Source organism: Gracilinanus agilis, chromosome 3 (genome assembly GCF_016433145.1).
Source record: "Gracilinanus agilis isolate LMUSP501 chromosome 3, AgileGrace, whole genome shotgun sequence".
In the NCBI taxonomy this organism is placed as follows: domain Eukaryota; kingdom Metazoa; phylum Chordata; class Mammalia; order Didelphimorphia; family Didelphidae; genus Gracilinanus; species Gracilinanus agilis.
The window spans coordinates 228,906,884-228,930,566 of record NC_058132.1 but is presented as its reverse complement, the minus strand read 5'-3'; the positions used below and the strand labels follow the sequence as shown (position 1 = coordinate 228,930,566).

The 23,683-nt window shown below is 35.0% G+C and overlaps 1 protein-coding gene across 4 annotated transcripts in view; it reads left to right on the top strand.

The window, feature by feature from the left end:
* GULP1 (GULP PTB domain containing engulfment adaptor 1) overlaps positions 1-23,683 on the top strand; it is a 154,703-nt gene that overhangs the window by 67,084 nt on the left and 63,936 nt on the right. For 3 of the 4 annotated variants that reach the window (XM_044669715.1, XM_044669714.1, XM_044669711.1), the window contains exons 3-4: positions 490-561; positions 9,202-9,300. The exons of the other annotated variant lie outside the window; for it this stretch is intronic. In XM_044669715.1, the coding sequence (XP_044525650.1) occupies positions 490-561; positions 9,202-9,300 (171 nt within the window). The remainder of the gene's footprint in view (positions 1-489; positions 562-9,201; positions 9,301-23,683) is intronic. 4 annotated transcript variants of the gene reach the window in all.

The window sequence follows — 23,683 nt, the reverse complement described above, 5'->3', positions numbered from 1 at the left end:
TGTAAAGATTTTTTTTTAAATAAAAAGAAGGCTTCAGCTCTTCAAAAATATATGGATGATTACTGAATTTTTATCTTGGGAAACATTTAATTGGCACTAATATAATAGTCTTATATACTATATCATACCTTTGACATTTAATGACACAATAACTTTAGCATTTCCTTTTTATGGTACATTTCTAGAGAATTATTTGAGGAAGGAAAAGATATTGTTTTTGGAGGAGGTGGCAGTAGGGTTTTTTTTTTTTTGGCTGTTTTTGTTTGTAGTGTATTTTATTTTATTCTTGAAGAGAAGAAAAATACCCCACCAACAAATGAAATATTTACAATTCCAAGTTACTTTAAAGGGGTTCTTACAAAACAATCATTCCACTTAACATTTAAATAAGATTGAGTTTTGTCTAGTTTTCAAATGGTATTCTGAAAATGTGCATTGCAAAATGATTCAATTCTATGTGACTCATATCTCACAGATGACAATTTTCAGTTTCTTGGCAGTACAGAAGTGGAGCAGCCCAAAGGTACTGAAGTTGTGAGAGATGCAGTTAGAAAACTAAAGGTAAGGGATTCTATTCAACATGAAGGGGATACAGCACTTCAAGTATTTTCACATATTAGAAATCCATTGCAAGACTAGTTTTTGAGTCTTTGCAGTCTTAACTTATTAGAGGCAGGTGATCATTGTACAAATATCACCATATGTTTTCATTATTCCTCCAAATGCTCAAAGAAGCACCTTGGGGTGTTTGTGGGAGGTGGGAGATAAGCACACACATGTCATTCATTATGTCTAGAAGTAAGACTGAGTATATTTACCTTGCCTTTCTTCCAGTTATTTTTGACCATTTCTAATAAAATAGTTCAAATTACATATTAATAATTATATAACATAATAAATATCAATTAAATTATATAAGTTTATATTAATAAATCTAGAAATTGAATAAAACAAATACGTATTAAATATTGATGTTTAATAAATAAAATATAACATAATAAAATTATATCTAAATAATATTATACAAAAATTAAAAATATATTTTAATTACATATGATAATCATTAAATTAAATATAAATTACTGTGATGTTAGTTCTTGCCATTATTGATTATGAACAGAAGGGATGTTAACCTAACTCCTTTAATAGCATGCTCATGACCAAGAGGCGCACTGATTCCCAAAGTGGCCACCACCACCCCCTGGTGGGTGCTGCAGCAATTCAGGAAGGTGGTGATGGCCACACTTTTTTTTGTATTACATTCTATTCTGAGTTCAATGAATAGTTTTATAATTTCAAAGTTCAATGTTTCTAATTTAAACCTTTCTTTACTATATTTTATGAAAAAGGTAGAAACATTGATACATATATCTTTCCTATTAATTGCTATTAAAATAAAAAAAATAATTTCCAGGGGGTGCTAAGTAATATTTTTTTCTGGAAAGGGGGCGGTAGGCCAAAAAAGTTTGGGAACTACTGAAGAGGTACCTACCATTGAGTCACATTAGCAACTCACAGGCATGGTTTAGACAGAAAGTCCCCAGCAAACCCCCAATGTCCCACCCCCAGAGACTGAGCTTCTAGTATTCTTCATGAAGAATTGCATTTCTCATAAATTGTTAGATTATTCACCAAAGCCCTAGAAGGAAGTACACTTTAAAGTATTATTTTGGAAGAAAAGCAAATCCAAAAGATATCCCAGTCATTAAAGGTAGGAAGGTCTGGCAAGCTCCATGAGCAACCATTAGGAACTGTTCAGTTTACAGCTCCCTGATGCTAAAACTGCAGTTACACAGCAGAGCTGGCGGCTTGATAGGAAACTCCACCCACCCTTTCTTGGCAGGATTTTCACCCAGAAATTTTTTATGTAATAAACTTCTCTCAGGATATTTCCTCAAACAGTACCCCACCTCAAAGAAAATGAAATCTCACTGGGATTTTTAAATTTGAAAAGCCCCTCCCTTCTGCACAATGTTTCTTTCCAAAGATTTTATCCTGTGCTTTGGAGCTGGGGTTTGGTGGGGTGGGATATGTTATTTGTTAATTGTTTCAGTTAGCTTGACTGATTTTTAGACATTGTCTTGGACACCCACTTCAAACTCCAGGAACAAAACCATCTGACTCTGTTTAGTGTGGCATTAAAAAAATACTCAACTGAGCTAGCTTCCATTGGGAAAAAAATAATTAGAAAAGGGCTATCTCTAAGCCATGAGTGTTCACCAGCAAATGGAAAATATTTCTTTTATATTGAAACTATTAAATCACAGCTATCCATTAAACTTGAAGTGAAGAGGAGAAAGAAGTCAAATTATTTATTTTCAGAGACATAAAGAAGTGGGCAATATTACCAGGAGGCCCATACATCTCTTTAGGCTAACCTCTTGAGTAGTTTTTTGATAGGTGATTTTATGCTTACTTGTACAGAAATAAGAGAAAACTTTGTCCCAGTTCATAATATTAGCCTTAAACCTAAAGAAAGTTCTGGGTCTTATTATGACCAGAGATTTTCAGGCATTTTGAGATGGTTTAACTTTCCATGATTAGCCACAGATTTAAAAGGCACAATATATATTTCCAAATGAAAATTCCAGAGGACCTAAAAAGGCACCTCAGCTCTCCTATTTCCTGCTATCACTGACCTTGGAGAAATCATTTTATCTCTTTGGGGCTCAGCTGTCCTCACATGTAAAAAGCTTTGGACCTTGTTTCTTCCCATGTAAATCAGAGGGTTCAACTAGAGAGGTAATCTGAAAAGTTCTTTCTAGATCCAAATCCTATAATCTATGATTTATAAACAAGAATCATAAAGTTGAACAGCAAATCCACAAATTTATATGATGTGATCAATGAAGTATTTCCCATTCATTGACACTGTTTAAAACTATATGTGCCCTGTCTAGTTACCAACATGCAATAGGCTATGTAATTCAAATTCCCTTCAATTAGAATTTATTATAAGGAACTCTAATACTTTATTTTCTGAAATATTTTTGTACATTTTAAGCACTTAAATCAGTTAGACAAAAATATTTTAAAAAGATTCAAAGAAAATTAAGATTGGCTGTGTAATATTATGGAAATTAAATAATTTATAAAGGATTTTATATCTTATGGCATTTTCTTACTAAAGTAGATTTAATATAGAAAAACTCATATAAAAGAGATAAATATGGACATATAAGTTTTTTATATCTATTTCTAATATTATTATTTTTTTGTTTTTTCAAATGTAATAAAGGGCAAATATTTGATTAATAGTCTCCCACTCATAAAATTTTAGAATAGCTACATAGTCTTTAGAATAAAAACTAATAGTCTTTGGAATAGCTATAATACCAGTTAATTTGGTATCAGACTTCCCCACCTACAGGAGACCAAGAAGGATGCCTATTTCTGGTTTTTCAAGGGTTCCCACTGCCTTTACATATGCCCCAGCCCACCCGCCTCATCCCTTTGGTTTATTGCAGGAAGGTTGCTGCAATGGCCAGCAGGTGGCGCCAACGCTCCATCGGAAAAATGAGGCGCTCTCGGGCAGAGATGCACTGCGTGTACCCCTCCCCCATCTCAGTTTCCTGCCCATTCTTTTGACATATGCGTTCTGCTTAGAGTGGGTGTGTGTACTTACATCTGCCATGGCTTAGGAGTTTGACATCCATCATTTTGTCCTGGCTCCAACTGTTTGTACTTTATTTGCTCCACAAAATCACCCCAAAGCTTTGCTCACTCTCTGCTATGTCACTATGCTAGATTCTGGATTAAATGAATAACAGCATAGTTAAACTCACAAAGGACCAGGGACTAAAAATAATTGAGACATAAAATGGTTTGTAGTGAATTGTTAGCCTCGTTAATATGTAATGGGATTCAGACTTTTAAAGATGCTCAACAGCTTGTTTCTTGCTTGATGTCTTTTATGGTCTACCTTTGATGTCTGTTGGATGTCCAGTTATTAAAAGATGAGACTTAGACAGTCACGGAAAATCTTTTTTTTTATTTTTTCCAGTATTCTCCCAAAGATTTTTTTTTTTGTTTGTCTATTTCTTGATTGATTGTTTTTTTAATCACAGCTTAAATGAAAAATGAAATAAGAATCACTCAAACTTTTGTACATTGAAATTTTGCCATTGGTGCTTTAATATGATCCCAGTTTCTTGTTTAAATTCACCTTTTTTCCTTTGGAATTAGAATTCAGAGGATCATCGTTAACCTTTTAGAGTTTAACTAGACCAATCCCTTTAATTTAGACTTTAATCTTAGACTTAGACTTAGTGCTTTAACATGATGACATTTTCTTGTTTAAATTCACTTTTGTTCTTTGGAATTAAAAATCAGAGGATCATGGTTAACCTTTTAGAGGTTAACTAGACCAATCCATTCCAGTGATTCCCAAAGTGGGTGCTACCGCCCCCTGGTGGGTGCTGCAGCAATCCAGGGAGACAGTGATGGTCACATGTGCATTTATCTTTCCTATTAATTGCTATTAAAATTTAAAAAAAAATAATTTCCAGGGGGCTAAGTAACATTTTTTTATGGGAAGGGGGCAGTAGGCCAAAATAGTTTGGGAACCACTGAGAGACATAGGGATCGAAATGACTTTCCCAAAGTCAAACAGGTTAAGTATAGAACCTGGATTTGAACCTAGGTCTTATGGTTACAGACCGAGCATTCCTTCCACCATATGACATTTAACTAATTTACTAAATAGATTGAACAAATATGTATAGCAAAATGACTTTGTGGAGAAAGTATATTTTAAAGGCTCTGTGTTTCAGGGAATAAATATGCTTATATATGGTGCAGATGTTTGGGGATGAGGTTTTAATGTTCCCGGATTTATCTGGGATATAAATAGGTGGAAGATACATAAATCTCTACAGAGAAAGAAACTGAGGCAAGGCAGTGGAAATTTATGCAATAATACTAACAATTCATATAGGTTCATGGGATAATACATCTACAACTGGAAGAGACCTTGAGAGCCATCTTTTCCCACCCCCTAATTTTTTAAGCCCTTACTTTCCATCTTAGAATCAATATTGTGTATTGACTCCAAGGCAAAAGAGTGGTAAGGGTTAGACAATGGGGCTTAAATGACTTGCCCAGGGTCATACATCTAGGAAGTGTCTAAGGTCAGATTTGAACCCAGGACTTCCCATCTTTAGGCCTGGCTCTCAAACCACTGAGCTACTTAGCAGTCCTCCAACTCCTTAAATTTTAAAACAAAACAGAAGCAAAAACTGAGGCTTAGTGGGATTAAATTGCTCAAGGCCATGCCAGAACACTTTAAAGTTTCCAGAGTGCTTTAATAAATTATCTAATAAGATCTACAATTCTTAACCCTTTTTATGTCATGGACCCTTTTAGCAATCTGGAGTAATTTATAGACTCCTTCTCAAAATAATATTTCTTGTTTGCATTTATAGTTGAAGGAAATGATACATCTGAGTTAGAAGTTAGTGAAAGTAAATATATTGTATTGGAGTATTTTATTTTATTTATTTTTTCCATGCAAGTTCATTAGTTGCCTAGACAACTTAAGAACCTTTGAGTTAGATTTTACTCATCAAAATCCTTTGAGGTAGGCCTTATTACTACCCACATTTTTCATTTTTACAGATGAAAAACTGAGTGTCAGAGACATTAAATGACATTCTTAGGGTCCCATAGTTAAAAATTTTCTGAGGCTGAATTTGAACCTGGGTATCTCCTGTCTCCAAGTTTGTCATTTTATCTATCTTACCATGACTCTTTGCAATTATTCCATAGTACCATAGAACTTAGATTAGAACCTGGGTTCACCAACTTCTAGACTTGAATTCTTTGTATGTCTCTTGAGATTGTTTTTAATTAGCTTGGTATTCCTGAATCATTTTTTGTGTATATCATTAGCCTCCTTCAAGTGTGGTATTTTTGTCCAGTTAATAAAGAACATTTTGATAGGGAGATTTATATCTAGCTGGTTAACCGAGAATTGTTAGGTATTTTTTGAATTAAACTTTTCTAATCAAAAGAACCATTTAAATGCACTATAGTAATCATGTTGTGAATCAATCATCCACCTGAGAATTGAAGTGTTCATAATATTTTATCTTAATTTTCATTACTGAAAAAACAATATGATTTTCTATTTATAACTAATATGGAATAAAATGAAAACTTAAATTGTAAGACCTTTTTTTTAAGAATTAGCATTAGTATAATGAGAGATTTAAAAAAAACTATAAGAAAGAATAGTCAAGATTTCTTCTAACTATGAAATGGAAGGATATTGGAGATTATACAGAAAGTCTCTGAGAGGAAGAGATAGAAAGTGGATGGAAACTGAAAACTTCAAAATAAAATGAGCTTTTAAGGCAAATATTTAGAGAAATTGAACTTTATAGTTAAAATAGATTGACAAAAGGGCAGCATACTGAAATTTGCATCCTATATAGAAAATTATATGTGTGTGTGTATGTATTTACATAAACACAGCTATTTTAGAACAGTGACTATTACAGAAATACAAAATAAAATACCTACTATATCATTTGAAAGAAGCGGTGTTATAGAAAGAAAAAAATAAATGGGTGTTAAATCAAGAAATTGGACTTCTCTTCCTAATTCTCTCTCTATATGACTTCATAAATTATCTGAGTTTTATTTTCCTTATCTTTAAAATGAAAAGGCTAAAAGTCTCTTTCAGTACTGTCAGTGATTCTAATATAAAGCTGAAAGGACAATTGCTGCAATCAGTTAATTTGTTATTCATCTATTTGACACAGAAAGAGAGGGGATAAAAACCTCATATCCCCCAAAACTAAGTAAAGAAGTTTAATTTCAGTGATTGCTCTGTAGCCAACTTCTTAGAAACTCCAAAAGGTTACCTAGTGATTTGGGAAAGGTCACAGTAATACTCATGACTTGAAATGTAAAATGGACTTCAGTAGTTTTTTTTTTCTTTTTTTTCCCCTAGGAAATGGCTCATTAGAATAGCCCTTAAGAGCCATGTTTAAAATATCTATAAAGAGCTGATTGATCCAGACATATTCATGTAAAGCTAGAGAAAATTATTTATTAAGTCAGTATTCCTATATGAAAATCCCAGTTGTTTTCATTGTGTCAGTATAGGAAAGGAAAATCATAAAGGAAAAGAAAAACAAATCAATCTGCATTCTTTAGGAGGTACCTTGGCGCCAGTGCAGACAAAAGATCTGGATTGGAGTAAAACCAAAGATCTTACAGAAAAATCTCCTTCAAACCAGCTAAATACCTGTGGGTATTTTGGAGACGCTGTATCCAAAAAGTACTTAAGGCAATCATTCATTCCACTAGACATTCTGCAGGAAAAAAAAAATCAAACCACCCCAAATGGAAAAAAAAATCTACCCTTTTCTCCCCATTCCCCCACTGAAGGATTCCAAAATATAAGTGGTGAATCATTTGTTCCAATTCTGCCACCTATTAATTAATATTTTTTTGGGGGGGATAGGTAAAGGATAGCAGGTTATACTAGGTAATTTCTAAGATGCCTTTCAGATCTAAATCCTAGATGCTCTAATGTGTTATATGATATTACACAGCAACAATAAGCACAACTTATTGGGCACACAGACTATGACTTAATTTCCAAACTATTACTATAAAGCGTATAATTACATTTGCTCCAATTTAAACAGATTCAAAGGATATGACAACAATGACTACAGAATACCCCTCTTAACAAAAATCTACATGTTAAATAGGGAGAAAAAGAAAAGGAAAAGAGATAGACCATAGATTTAAGGTTGAGAGAGAACTTAAAGGGGCCAACTATCCAACCTCAGAAGACTTCAAAGACTTGTAAGAATATGTATATGTGCATATATACATTTAGGACAGCCAGAGTGTTGGATCTGCAGTTAGGGATTCTTGATTTCAAAGATGACCTCAGACACTTAACAGCTATGTGACAACGGGCAAGTCACTTAACTTCAGTTTCCTTTAGTTTCCTCATCAACAAAATGGGGATAATAATGGTACCTACCTCCCAGAGTTGTTTTGAAGATCATTTGAGATAATAATTGTAAAACACTTAACATAGTAACTATAAATGTTCACTGTTATTATTGTTGTTGTTAATTATTATTAACTAATAGATCTTGGAGCACTGGAATGTGAGAAATATTAGTGCTTTTAAAAGTTTTTTCTTCAATTTAGCTGCCATTATCAATTTCAAAGTTTTATAAAATGCCAAATATTTACAAAGTATAACAACAATAATGATGATAAGTGATATTTTTATTATTCATATATGTATATTGCTTCACATTATGAAAATTATGAAAGAACTTCTTTGTTAAAGCTTTCTTATATGTTTTATGAGAATAATAATATATATAAATTTTAATTAACTTACAATATTTACATTGATTGCAAAATTGCAAAATTTCCATTAACTTGCAATAAAGAAGACTACCCTAAAGTAGCAAAAATAAGGATCTTTAATTCAGTTGCAGGAATTGCAAACCAGGGTTATCACATAGCAGTGGGTTGCAGGAGTGCCCAGGAGGGACATGGGAGAGGAGAGGGGAGGTAGAGTTTAAATAAGTTCAAATATTAAAATATATTTAAACAGGGAAGGAGTCTTTTCTAAGGCAAGCCTTGAGAAGCTGTTCCATAAGTTGTTTTATATAACAACCAACAGTCTATAGAGAAAACCAGGGAGAGAAGCCACAGGGAGAGTTAATTTGCTTAACAAATAGGCAGAGGCTGGATAGGCTCCAATGGCTCCAGGACTAAACAGTTTCTTTTTTCTTTTCTTTATTCTCTTTTTTAAAAACTGGTTTAGATCATCCTTGGGTAATTCCAAGCTCTGGGATAGAGCAATATCAGTTCATAGTCAACTGCATTGAAGTATTCTTTGCCGTGATCATGGTTTGGCATATAGAAAATCAACTTAAATCAGTGATAGAATGGTTTTATGTATACTATACCTTTCATTTCAGTTTGCTATATAGAATTCACAAAATTATTTTTATTTGACTTGTATTTAGGTACAACTTACAATATGAAAAAATGTTTGTAAAACATCCACAAAGATATGTAAATCCAGTTCTTTTGGTTGGAAGGAAAAAGATTAAGTCAAAAAACTAAATTACACACTTGAAATATTTAGGTGTCGATGTTTTAAATCCCTTAAAAATATAAATATAATGACTTTTAAAACTTTTCATTTTTTAGTTTGCAAGACATATCAAGAAATCTGAAGGTCAGAAAACTCCTAAAGTTGAATTGCAAATATCAATTTATGGGGTAAAAATTCTAGAACCAAAAACAAAGGTAAGAATCTTCAAATATTCAAAAATGGTCTAAGCAGTACTATATTCTTTACTATAATTTACTTTTCTATCTTATGTTGATTTAAAATTATTTTCCCTCATCTATCCTACATTTAATTTACTTTTTAAATTGGATTTTTAATTTTAATGACAAATTTTCACATAAGTTTTCCCAAGTTATGTGATGTCCATATTATCTCCCTCCCTTCTTCCTTTCCCCTTCCTAGAGCAGATAAGCAATCGAATCTGCGTTATACATGGATTATCTCGCAAAACACTTATTACTCATTTAAACAATCTACTCTACATTTTAGCCAAACTTGCCTACTGTATATTTCCTGTACTCCACCCTACATCTAATAGCTAATAACCTTTGTCCAAATTATCTACCATCCCTAGAACATTCTTTCTCTTGTCTTCCTTCTTGGACTATTTTGATTCCCTCATTTGTTAGTACTTTTCCCTTGTCATGTGAGAGCTTGATATTATCTGGTTTGGGAGGGTGGCCACTTAAAGAATTGCCATGCTCCAAAGAATCTTTAAAAATAGAGGAATTTATTCACTGAATGGCTAAGATAGGTGCAGGTGAAGTCTACTTTCCAGAGGAGAAGGGGGCCAGGATTTTTATACCTTAAAGGAACAGAGACTACATGACTCTGAAAGGAAGGTGGGGCCAGGGACAATGCAGGGAGGATTAGATGACATTCCCATGTGAGGTACCTAGGTATGTGAGATAGAAGCACAGGTATACATTGTTTATGACAAATTAGGCCCTGATCATAAAGGAGGATGAGTCACATATTGCAGAGAGACTAGTGATGTTTGAGATGCAAACAGAAGGTTTGCTAAACAGAAGGTCCATGCTAAAACCCTTATCACAAGAATAGGGGAAAGGCACCAAAACAGAAGGAAATGCATTTCTCAGAGAATCCTTTGTTTATACAGTTGTCACTTTAGTTGTACCAGGGCTGGCTTTCTTCCACCACTAGCCTTCCTGGTGTCCAGGATTGAGGAATTCCTCATGTACTCTTTTGACCTGGGATTATCTCTAGAGACTTGGATTATCCAAGGGACCCTGCACCCCCATGATACCCCTGTAATTAATTTTTTTTTGTACATAAGTTTTATTTATTTCTCATATAGATGTTTATTTCCTGCTTCTGGGGAGAATTTAAACTCCTTAGGGGAAAAATACAAAAGCAAAATCAGTTTCTTTTGGCCTTTGTTCCTCCAGAATTTAACATATTACACATAGCCTTGTAGACAGAAAACAATAAATGTTTGCTGAATTGAGTTTTGATTTTATCCCTTTCATGGGTTGCCACAACTTGTTTTAGTCCCAGAGTATAGTAGAAGAATGAACATTGCTATCATATATTTCCTAGTTTATTATTTATTGATTTAAAGGGCTTCAAAATGCAAAAAGGGAAGTTTCAGTATTTCAAGTCTTTTGTTCCTTAGTCTGTTTTTGAAATTTGCCTGTTAAGCCCTTTAAAATTATCTGCAAAAAAGCCAGCATCATAAATAGTGAAGTATTTTACTTCTGGCTTTTTATTTCATTTAGATATAATCAGGGGGAATATTAATTTCTTGAATTTTAAGACCCTTCTATCTTCATATAAAGTCATATGAAGATATCTTAAAAATCAAATGTATTTGGAATTTATATTTTGACTTTTTGAAAAGCAATAAATTAATCTGGGCTTTCATGAGTTGTATGGGAAAAAACCCCAAACGACTAGCTGTCTTGCCCATCCATTGACTAAACCAAGCACACCATCACCAATTCCTACTGCTTAAGTAGCAGAATTTAATACTTTCCAGGTAGAGGACAAAATGTTAAAAAAAAACAACAACACACAAATGGATATGGCCAATAGATTTTAAAATCATGCATCCTTAAACTCCAAGAAAACTTAAAAAGTTATAATTATGATATTCTCTAAACTCCTAAAGCTACATATAGGCTACTTAAGTAAGTCATCCACATTTTAAATGCTCACAACACTAAATATCCCATGTCAAGTATGGGAGTTATTCTATTTCTGTTGATAACAGAAGCATATGCCATTAACTGCCACTGAGATGTACAGGAGATGTTAAAGACAAAAAAAAGCAGAAAATAATTCATATGTTTTGATTAGAGTCAATTAGTCTTCTCTTCTTGAGCCAGTACAATCCATTAGGATCATCACCAGAAAAGCTTCAGATAACTAAGGACAGTTTCCTCAAATACAAGAGAGGCTAGGACCTGTTTTGTAGGTATAAAGGAGGATTGTGCATATTTAAACTACTATCCATTGAAGATTAGCAACTTGTAGGTTGTACAAATGTTGATGCTTTTGTGCTTAACCTTATTCTTTTCATGAGGATGGTTAAATGTTTTTAAATGGTCATCTTCTTTAGAGGCTGTGATCAATCAGCAGATTGTGGGCAACATGATATAGAAGAAAGGTGACTGACTGAACCTGGAGTCCAAAGACCTAGATTCACAAATATACTGTTGCCAGATTGACTAGCTCACAACAGTCAATTGTCAAATTTTCAGTGGGAATATTTACACATTGGGAAAATGTCAAGAGTACATTTTCTGGGGGCAGCTGGGTAGCTCAGTGGAGTGAGAGTCGGGCCTAGAAACAGGAGGTCCTGGGTTCAAACCCGGCCTCAACCACTTTCCAGCTGTGTGACCCTGGGCAAGTCACTTGACCCCCATTGCCCACCCTTACCAATCTTCCACCTATGAGACAATACACCGAAGTACAAGGGTAAAAAAAAAAAAAGTACATTTTCTCCTCCTAGGAGAACCTATTTACAAGCACAATACTTTCTGGATTCAGGTACAAGGCTGTGTTATGGAAAAGTAGATATGATGATGTGGAATAAATGAGGGATATAGGAAGGTAGAAATTGAATGGGGAATATAGGAAGGACTAATAAAGCAGGCTAATCTCAGAGGCTAAGTACTTGAGGGTACTGGGAGGAATAAGCTGGGCCTTTCAGGCAGGGAGACTATCTCTACAATATAAGAAGAATTGGGTCAGCCAGAGATGGTATGAGTCTGGCTGAAGGATTTCTGTTGTTAGTTTCTAAGGTCCCTTGAGGGAAGAGACAAGAGGCCCCTCCCTGCCGGTGAGAACCAAAACCTTGCAGGAAGAGGCGCTGGCTACTTCCTGCCCAAGATGGATGCCTAGGTTTCCCTCAATAAATAAAGAAAGGTTATTCCTTTCCTTCTTCAGCCTTTGCCCTACTAGTGGATACAAAGATTCACCAGAAACTCTTTGTGTTAATACCAAAGGGTGTTTATTAATGCCAGGGGTAAGCTGAGGGAAAAGGGGATTAGGGCTTTGTAACTGCTGCTAGGGAGAAGCTGGTACTGGGGGAGGGGTCACTGAAGAGGGGGTCAGACTGAAGGAGGCAGGCTCCCTCAGTCAGGGATAATTTCACTGCCCTGAGGTAATAAGATTTATCTGATCACTAGATAAGGGAATGGCTTGATTTAGATTATCTCTACCTGCCTATTGAAGCTAATTCCCATGATTCCACCCACCAAAATCACCCTTCCTCCCAGGGCCCAATGTGGAAATCCAGGGAACAGCAGGTTATCAATGGAGAGGTCAAGGGAGAAGTCCAGGGAAATCAGGCTAAATCCAAAGTGCCCAGAAGCTAAAGGCCCTTCAGTTGGTACTCCAGGGATATTTATAGACCAGCTCTAATAGTTTTCCTGTGTGTCCAGCACCCTGGCTGGTTCAACATTCTATTCCTTTCCAACTGTCAGGGCTGCTACAGTTGTTTTGCAAAAGCAAGAGTTTTTGCTGCAACCCTGCATTACCATCGTTTTCAATAATATTTTGCTAAATATAAAAGTGTACATAAAAAATGAGCTATAATGATCAAAACATTTTTAGGTGTTAGTTGGCAAGTCATAGCAGTCTGAAACTCACCATTAGGCAGTCTTAAAGAACTATTTGTACATGCTTTACAAGAGTTCTTTCGGGATACTTGTTAGGAAATATCTGATCTCGAAATAAATAGAAGAGGATATTTATTTATTCATTTACTTGGAAGCTAGTCACCCAGCCTCAGTTTTGAACCTCATGGAAAATTTAAGTTATACCAATTCTTATAGGAATGGTTTGCTCTTCCTTATGTAGCCAGGTGCTGCTCTCTTCCAAATTTTCTTCCCCCCAGCCTTACTCTTTTCTTAAGAACTTAGCTAACTGGATCTGGACGTAGAGTAGACCTAATAAGTTTAGGGAATACTTTGACTCCTGAATACCAAGAGATCACCAGTCTCAGTCTCTCTTAGGAATTACAAGTATATACCATTATTTCTAGGGAAAAGTTTTGAATGATTCCCAAGGAAATTTCAGGAACAAAAGATTAAGCATAATTAAAATTTTCCACTTAAAAAAAAGTGTGTGTGCACACATGTGTAAGAAATAAAATGGATATAAAAGGATAGATTTAAAAATATTATGGTTTTAAAAGATTTATTGGTAGCCATTAGAAAAATGAAGCCACATGCCATGTTAAGTCCCACATCTTGTTACTTCCTTTTCCCATCCTGCTCCTCTCCAAATCACCAAAGAGGAAGTGCCAATCCAACCACTCATTATTTATCCTTTTGTCTACATTATTATGCTTCCTGTCCATATGATTACAAAAGAGAGGAAGCCAGTTGGCTCTTGGAAAATGTAGTTTGAAAGAGCCCTAAATGTCCACAGGAAGTTTAGATCAGGGACCTCAGAATTAGTTCAAAGACCCCCAAATTTCCAATACCACACATATGTGTGTGGGGGAGCTATATATATATATATATATTAGGGTTTCCTATAAAGTTAAGGTCTTCATAAGCTACTAATAAGCATTTGTTAGAACTTGACTTATGTTTGTCACATTGCATTGTAATGCTTGTTCTTTTTCTGTGCAATCTTTTCTTTTCCCTTTTCCTCTTCTTCCCTCACTTCTTATATTCCTATTAAAGATCCATAAATTATAAAGATTATTTGTTCTGTAGTTTATGCCATATTTTTCCTAAATATTTTTGCTATTATGTTAAATTGAATCCAAAATGTATTGATGGTCTATGTTATATTCTTTAAAAAAATAAAGTACTCCTATTACATATGTAAATGAGAACTTTAATTATGGAGATAACTAAAATTATAGAAATAATTTTATCCAGTGATCTGCTAAGTATCAATCTCAAGTGAAAAATAGAGTCAGAAGAATACTCTTCAAAGACATTCTTGATATACTTATTCTAGAAGATATAAAAATCAGATCCAGCATAGGAGGACAATAGGATTACTAGAGCCAGATCAACAATCACTTAAAAGAGATTCTACCCACACTGGGCTGAGGGTGAGGGTGAGGGTGGGTGATGGTGAGGTGAAGTGATTGTGTATTGCTTAAATATTTAATTGTCATTTCTTGGACAACTCATTGAATTAATCTGTCAGTACATATCTCTTAGATAAGTACTTCACAGAGATAATTAAATAGGCTGAGAATTAGATAGGAAGAAGAGATCATTCTAACATATTTGGGAAATTGTTGGTTTTTGATGATTTCAGAAAGCTCACTACTATAGACAAGCATCTTTGCAACATCTAGCTTTTCCTGGGTGTACTTTATGCTAGAGGTAGCAAACACAGGTATTTATTCCTCAGCACTCTCAAATGCAGTGAGTGTGAACCTGATTAAAATGTAATTGGGAAATAGTTAACAAAATAAATGAAAATACAATAAAAAATAGTTAATAACACATTTTAAAAGCAAGTCAATATGCAACCCACAGAAGACTCTTATATATATGATTTAGTGGCCCTTGTTTTTATTTCTATTTGACACCATGGCCCCTATGCTACAGATCATCATCCTGAACATAAGAAAGTTACCAGTCACCCCACAAGGCAATGGAAAAGTACATAATGGCTATAAGGATCCTGTAGTATTGTTGTATGCAAAGCCTAAATTTTACTTACTTCAATCAATTCAGTATTTTTCTTATTTAAAATAAAAATTCAATTAAGATTATTTTAATGTTTAATTAGAAAATAATAAAAAGCTCATATAATAAAAATATAAAACACAATTCTATTCCCCACACCAGGAGCTACTGGAAAAAGCACTCCACAGGCAGTTTATGCTCCAGAAAATGTTCCTGACCACCCCCTTTTCCTGCCCGCAGGTCAATCCTTGTATTTGTTTTTATTTTTAAGACTGCTTTTGAAACAACCTAAGGGAATTACTTCAACTGGGGTATTAGAATATGTTTTTAGTAAGAGGATTGCTTGTTTCAACAGCCTGAAACCCTCAGTTGATCTGTTGCACCATATGAGGAATGGCAAGCTGGATAAGCATTTTACTAAAGATGACTTAAATATAGGGAAAGATAGATAGAAATAAAAGATATGTGACTAGAGAAGCAGGTGGTCCAGTCATGATATTAGATGACATGCTAACAGAAAGACACTTGGGTGTGTCTATTTCTCTAAGTATAAAAATAGTGGAAGAATATTCCAGGTGTTCTGAGTAGAACAGCTGTGGAGGATATGTGGAATGTTTTGAGTAAGAATCACTCACTGCGGGAAGGGCGATAGGGGTGACAGTCGGTAATAGTACCATCTCCAGGTAAAAGATTCCCACATCCGTTTATCTATCTAGCCCACAGTCTTTCTCCTGTCCTTCATCACCATTTATCCATAAAATATTTTAAAATGTATGATTCTTGGACATCTCAGACTCGAACTGTTTGAAACAGAGCTGATTATCTCTCCCACAAATCCTCTGAGCTTACTGAGGGTCACTGTTATCCTTCAAGTCTGTATCCTCATTTTAAAAAAAAAAAATTTATTTTGAATATTTTCTCATAGTTACATATTTCATGTTCTTTCCCTCTCCCCCAACCCTCCTTACCTCCCCCTGTAGCTGAGGCACAATTCCACTGGGCTTTACGTGTATCATTGATCAAGACCTAATTCCATATTATTGATAGCTGGACTAGAGTTAATGTTTAGTGTCTACATCCCCAATAATATCCCCATCAGCCTACGTGTTCGAGCAATTGTTTTTCTTCTGTGTTTCTCCTCCCACAGTTCTTCCTCTGAATGTGGCTAGTTTCCTTTCTCATAAGTCCCTCAGCCTTGCTCTGGATCCTTGCATTGCAGCTAGTAGAGAAGTCTGTTATGTTCGATTGTATCACAGTGTATCCATCTCTGTGTACAATGTTCTTCTGGATCTGCTCCTTTCACTCTGCATCAATTCCTGGAGGTCATTCATTCCAGTTCACATGGAATTCCTCCAGTTCTTTATTCCTTTGAGCACAATAGTATTTCATCACCAACAGTGTATCCTCATTTTTAATGTCTATGTTACACTGAGACTTCAGGTTCTTAATTATTTGTGAGGTTATATTTACATGGATTGATATCTGATCTGGAGAATTGTGGCTCCCTAGGTCCTGGGAACTCAAAATGTAAAACCATCCAAGGTCCAGGTTTTAGCCAGCCCCTTTCAGAGAAGGAAGACGTTGGCATAGGAACATCCAGTATAACATGCTCATATGAAAAAGGTGCTTTGTTCAAAGCAGAATTGCAGTAATTGTAAAGAAACCTGAGATCCTAAATATTCATGTGGGCTATTTGTGCCAGACCTGTGGTAGAGCCTTCCAAGCATGAGCATTGGTCTGATCAACTACAGTCCCACAGTCCCACACATTGTACAGTCCCAGTGAAGTCAGTTTGGTCCTCTTCAAATACAAAGGAAAACCACCTCCATCACCATCCTTCAAGTCATCCAGGTTTAGAACCTTTTCTTTTTTTTAAAACCAGGATAAGTTTTAAAGTCTTAATATGTTCCCACACAGATAATCTTAGCCTATCTCCATGCAGTCCTATATGCCTTTAAAAGTCTCTTTCTCAACCTCCAACTGTTAGAATCCCTAATTTATTTTAAGATTTAGCCTCAATTGGGCAGGAAGCCTCTCTTTTTCTAGCTCCTAATTCCACATCTTCTAAATTACTCTCCCTATACATTTATCTTTGTTCTGATTTCCACACCTGGTCTCCCACATTAAAAGGCAAGCTCTGTAAAGAGAGGAACTATTTTTGTTTTTTCTTTGTATTGTACTTACTGCAGTGGTTGTTACACAGTAGACATTTAGTAATTGCTTACTGATTGGTTGATTAATTAATAGCGTAATGTTCACACACAAATGAAATCATGGATCCATTGACATAAGGAATCTAAGGTAATAAATCAAATCTTGTCAGAAAAGAGCAAAGAATTGGACCTGCAAAGATCATTTTGTCCAATATCCAAATACACCTGAATGAGAATCTACCCCATGATACATTAACTCTGCCTAATATTGATTTTGCAAAATAAGACAGATGAGTTCCTACTTGTATTTATTAGGTGCACCCCATTTCTAGCCAAGAGACTATCATGCTTTAAAGCCAACCTTAAAAAATCCAAATCCAATTCTCACACAATCTTTTTAGCTACTTATTTACTTACTAAATCTGCCTTTCTTTTTCAAATCTTTCCCTTCAAGTGACAGCAATGAATAGAATACCACATGTTATTCTTGCCCAAGATTTTTTTTTTAGAAATTCTGTCTTAATTCTTTGTCAATATCAATTGTGTCCACATAAGTTAACAGAGAGGCTGATAATAATTTATTTTAACTAGTCTTTGGAGCTTCTTTTTCATAACCTAGTTACATATCTTGAGAAGACAGAAAGAGACCTTCCTATCATTTCTCCTCTCTGTCCTCTCTACTTGCCCCACCTGGTCCCCCACAAATGTTACCAATTACTACCTCACTTTTCACTTCTTTTGACCCTTCCTAGATGTTCTCTTACCTAGAAGGACCTGAAGATCCATATTGCCATTACAGTCAAATGATTTCTCCTCAGGTAGTACAACTCTCTTCTCTTTGATAAGAGCTACATTTTTGTTATATTTTCACCCCTTCTCATGGCCTGCCCACATTTCATATATGAATCAAAGGACATAGACTCATTAAACCATCCAAAAGAGCTCTATGCCTCAACTCCTCATCATTTGGCTCTTTACCTCAAACTCATTATCCTCTTAACCTTTGTATATCTGCTTTCCTTCACTGATCTCTCATCTTTGCTTTATTCTTGTTCTTCTCCCTACAATTTACCAAAGTGGGATAAGACACGTAATCTGCAAACCTTAGAACACAACAAACTCAGCACTTAGGTCCTCCTTTTTATACTTTAGATTGACTTTTTTCTGCCTTTATCTTTATTGAATGAGTTTCCTGTGCCAACAGAGGTATTTGACATTTATTCTCTTGTAATAACTACTCTACTTACTGTACTTTTATTATACATAAGTAGAAATTAGCTTCTAGGAAGGCAAAATAGGAACTCTGTTACCTTTTCCTTGCTCTGGATTAACGATGAAGCTCTTACCTAGTCTTCATCATAGAATATTTAGCACTTAAGAAAAAATGAAACAAAACTGAGTCTCAGATATCCAGAGACACATAGGAATAAGTAATAGAATCAAGTTTCAGAACTAGGTCATCTGACTAAAAATTGTCTTCTTTCTACTATGTAAAAGTAATCTGTCCATCTTAGCCTATAACTCTACATCAGATATATATAATGAAAAGCTAATATTCCATGTGACTAATATCCCATCGCCTTTTATGTGTACTTGGGTCTTTTATTTGTGTACTCATAAATTCTGTTTAAATGGATTCTGCTAAATTCTTTGGAAATTTTAAAAATAATCTTTTAAAAAATATTGTAGGCCTCTCTCATATATGTAGATATAATCTCTTTCCTCATCCGGTCATATATGATGAAATAATATACCTTGGAATCATAGTAAGTTCACTGCCCGTTCTCCCTCCCTACCACCAATATGCACACACTTAAAAAATTATAAATTTCATGGATCCATCATTCCTTTTATATTAACATTTTGCCTATAGTTGTCAATAATTTATTATTTTATTTTCTTCTTTTTTTTTTTCAAACCACAACTTTTCTCTCCTTTTTGTATAGTGACCTCCAGTTATGGGTTTGCTTTCTCATTTTGATTTCTTTTTAAAATTTCAAACTTTCTCCTCTAATATTGGCTTAGATAAATGCAGTTTTTCCTTGATATTTTCATCATGACCTTTAAAAAAGGAACTATTGGTTGAGTGATAATGGTGTTTGTTTTGAATCATTTTCTGACACCCTCAACCAACCAATTCAACTACTATATTAGTCAAACTTTAATATTTTTGTTTTCCTTAAATGACATAGTATAATTTATTTCCACTTTCAAGCTAAATATTGTTTTTTTAACTTTTTTTAATCATTTATTAATATTCATTTTTAACATGGTTACATGATTCAAGCTCCTACTTTCCCCTTCACCCCCCGCTCTCCCCCCACCCATAGCTGATGCACATTTCCACTGGTTTTAACATGTGTCCTTGTTCAAGACCTATTTCCAAATTGTTGTTAGTTGCATTGGTGTGGTAGTTTCTAGTCTACATCCCCAATCATGTTCTCCTCAGCCCATCCGTTCAAGCGTTTGTTTTTCTTATATGTTTCCTCTCCTGTAGTCCTTCCTCTGAATGTGGGTAGCATTCTTTACCATAAATCCCTCAGAGCTGTCCTGTGTCATTGCTTTCTGCTGGTACAGAAGTCCATTGCATTTGAATTTTACCATAGTATATCAGTCTCTGTGTACAATGTTCTTCTGACTACTCCTTTCACTCTGCATCAGTTCCAGGAGGTCTTTCCAGTTCACCTGGAACTCCTCTAGTTTATTATTCCTTTGAGCACAATAATATTCCATCACCCGCATATACCACAATTTGTTCAGCCATTCCCCAATTGAAGGACATACCCTCCTTTTCCAGTTCTCTGCTACCACAAAAAGCACAGCTATAAATATTTTCGTACAAGTCTGTTTATCTATGATCTCTTTGGGGTACAAACCCAGCAATGGGTTGTCATTCTCTTCAATGAAATTGTTGATTGTTTCTATGATTTCTTCTTTGACAATTTTTTTATTTGTTCTTGTTGTCTTGAGAGATCATTGGCTTCTAATTGCTCAATTCTAGCCTTAAGGGACTGGTTTTCGGCTATAATCTTTTGGTTTTCCTTTTCAATCTGGTCATTTTTGGTGTTCAATTTGCTTATCAGTTCATTTGATTTCTGAGCCTCACTTTCCAGTTGCAAAATTCTGCCTTTTAAACTGTTATTTTCTTGCCAGATCTCTTCCATCTTCCTCAACATCTCATTTTTGAACTCTTCCATAGCTTATGACCAGTTTTCATTGTTTTTGGAAGGTTTGGATACTTGTTTGTCCTCCTCTGTTTCTGGATTTTCTCTGTGTAAAAGTTGTCGAGTATTCCAGAGTTTTTCTTGATAATCTTTTTCTTCTGGGGTTCTCAGCTTGCCATTGTTAGCCCCGCCCCTTCTCAGCTTTGTCTTCACACTCAGGGTCTGTCTACTCTTTCTTGACTCCTGAGGAGGGCTCAGGTCTCCTTGTCCTAGGGGTCGAGCCTCCTGGTCATCCCTGGTCTGCCCCTCTGCCGGAGGCTCCTTCAGCAGTCTCAGGGGCTGCTTCTACAGCCAAGCTCCCATCTGCACAGGGTCCCCACTTGAGGTCCAAGCCTGTGCTTGAGATCTTTGTCTGAGCCTTTGGCTCAGCCTTCACCCGCGCAGATGCTCAGGAAAGCCCTTGCATGTTCTTAAGCCACTTGGGGTCCTAAGTCTTGCAGCTCTCAGGTACAAGCCCTGGAGCTGCCAGTGACTTACTGGGTGCCCCAATCCTGCTTTCACTCTTGTGCATTGGCCTTGGCGCTGTGTGTGGTGTGGGGGGGTGAGGGAGGGACTTCTTCCTCTCGCATTTTAGTGAGAGCTGTTTCACCCCTTTATAGCGTGGAAATGCCCCGATTCCAAGTACCTTCAATGTTGCGCCCTGTTGTGGGGTCCCTTCGTTCATCTGGATTCGTTTTTATGTCCCCTTGAGGAGTCCTGTATGCTTCGGTTAGGAGAGATGGAGCAGTGCTGCTCTTTACTCTGCCACCATCTTAACCAGAAGTCCCCTAAATACTGTTTTGATGTGATAACTATTAACGATCGGTTCCAAGTATTGATTGAAATTGCTTTTTGACAAAGAGATTCTAAATATTTTAAGAAAAGTAAATTTGAAATGAAAGATTTTTCAATTTTGTTGCAAATTCTATCACCAACTTCTTTCTGGAAAAGATGGCTTTATAAAATAATTAATGTTCTAAAGCCTAAGCATTTTATTGAGATTGAACTCATTTTGATAACAATAATATTTTTGATAATTGTTACTATAAAGGAGAAATTATTCTACATGCTGGTATCTTAATTATATTCCTAATAATTTTTTCTAGGATGAAACAATTTTTAGTTTAATAATGGAAGTTATCAATTTTATTTCTCAATATTATTTCTAATAAAATCACTTTTAAAGCTCTCTAATTTTAATTAAATTAGCCAATATTCTGCTAATAATTGCCTCATTATATATATATTTTATTAAATTTACTATAAAATTCATTTAAATTCTTATGTCAGATACTTATTAAAGTGATCCATTAAAAGAGCAAATGAATTTAATTTTTAGGTTTTGCATGGGGTATACACATTGTGGATCTTACTCCTATTTTCCCACCTTTTTTCCATATGTTTTGCCCAATCCTATTATTTCATCCATATCACAGAGTTTACATGTGGAAGCTCCTCTAAATAATAAAGAACAGCAACTTATCTGCATTTATAGTCTTTCAGAACTTGAAAGATTAAGTGGTATATACCCTGAACACCACTTCTTAGTCAGAAACTTGAGTAATATCTTCCTGAGAGACTTCTTCAAGTTTATGAAATATTCAATATACTTCTATTTTTTCCCTCTAAATTCTAAACTGCCCTCTTGATAAGAGTTATTTCCCAAACAACTCTGAGGTCTAGGAAGTCCTATTTTCTACATTCCAAGTCTTTCCATTTCTCCACATAGATGAGGTATGAAAAAAAGATACAAATAATATCTAAGCCCAAGTAGCAAAGTCATTGTCTCTTCTACCAGTTTACTCAACATTCCCTATCTTTTCTTACAGAGATTAAAAAAGTCAAGGCCCTGCGAGGCTTTTTGGCATTTCCTTATACATAACATATATATATGGAGCTGTATTTATTTCATGTGTATAAATATGTATATAGACATATACATACATGTATATGAATATTTTATGTTATTAGGAATATATTGATTCTGATAAGTTAAGTGGCAGAAGAGAACTTTTGTTGAGCTGCCTCAGGACCAGTTTGGAGTTTGGAGCTCAAGCCTCTGTTAGAATTCTGTTGGAATTCTCAGATGGGGGTTGAAAAATTTAACTGCCACAGAGAGATCTGAGTTTCTGAACAGTTTCTGACTGACTGGTTTTTGGATCTGAACTTTGGTCCAAGAAGGAGCATCTTTCTGAGTTCCCTGGCATTTCCCTGTGGAAACATTTTGGGAATAGCTGAGTGGCGGTTGGTCTGACTGACTGAGGCTCTCTGGGATTTTAGGTGATCTAAGAAGCAGCGTTTTCTCTGAGCTCCTTGGGTTTTTCCCTGTGACAATTTGGAAATACTAGGACTTCATCGATCATTTGGCTATGGTTGGAGTGAAGTTGCTAAAGAGAAGAAACCAGAAGATCTTGTTTTTCTGTGGTCTCTGAGAGAAACTCAGAGCCAAGGCCGAGCTTCTGCTGGGGTTCAACCAACTCACTCTGGCTGGTCTTTTGATATTTGGAGACAGAGATTAAGATAAATAAATTATTTATAAGTTATTAGAAATAAGTTATTTAGATAGAAAATTTAGGTTTTAGTTAGTTAAAGGGAGAAATAGAGTAGCCTGGTTTCCAGGAGAAGTAAGACCATGAGGCCTAGTTGGGAGTGGGTACGAGTTTAGTATTTTCTTAGTTTTAGGGTTTCCTGTTTATTTATCACCTAATTAAATATTATTATCTTTTATTAAATTAAGATTATTTTATATACCTGCTTCCTTCGTTATCCATTGCACAAACCAACAAGGTAGGCCCAATGCTATTACCTTGGCCCTTTTATCTAGAGTATCTGAATAACAACAACAATCATATACTGAGTCTAGATACTATCTTTTACAGTTTCCAACAATGTTTCTATATGCGTATATATACATAAAAACATAAATGTGTTTTAAGTATTCATAGAATTTAGTATACTTATTTGGTTTTATTTTAATTCATATAATGCATATATGTGGTCATATTAGAATTTAAGGTAGTATGTTAAAATGTTATTAAGTATCAATTGCATAAATGTAAATTTATGTTTATATAT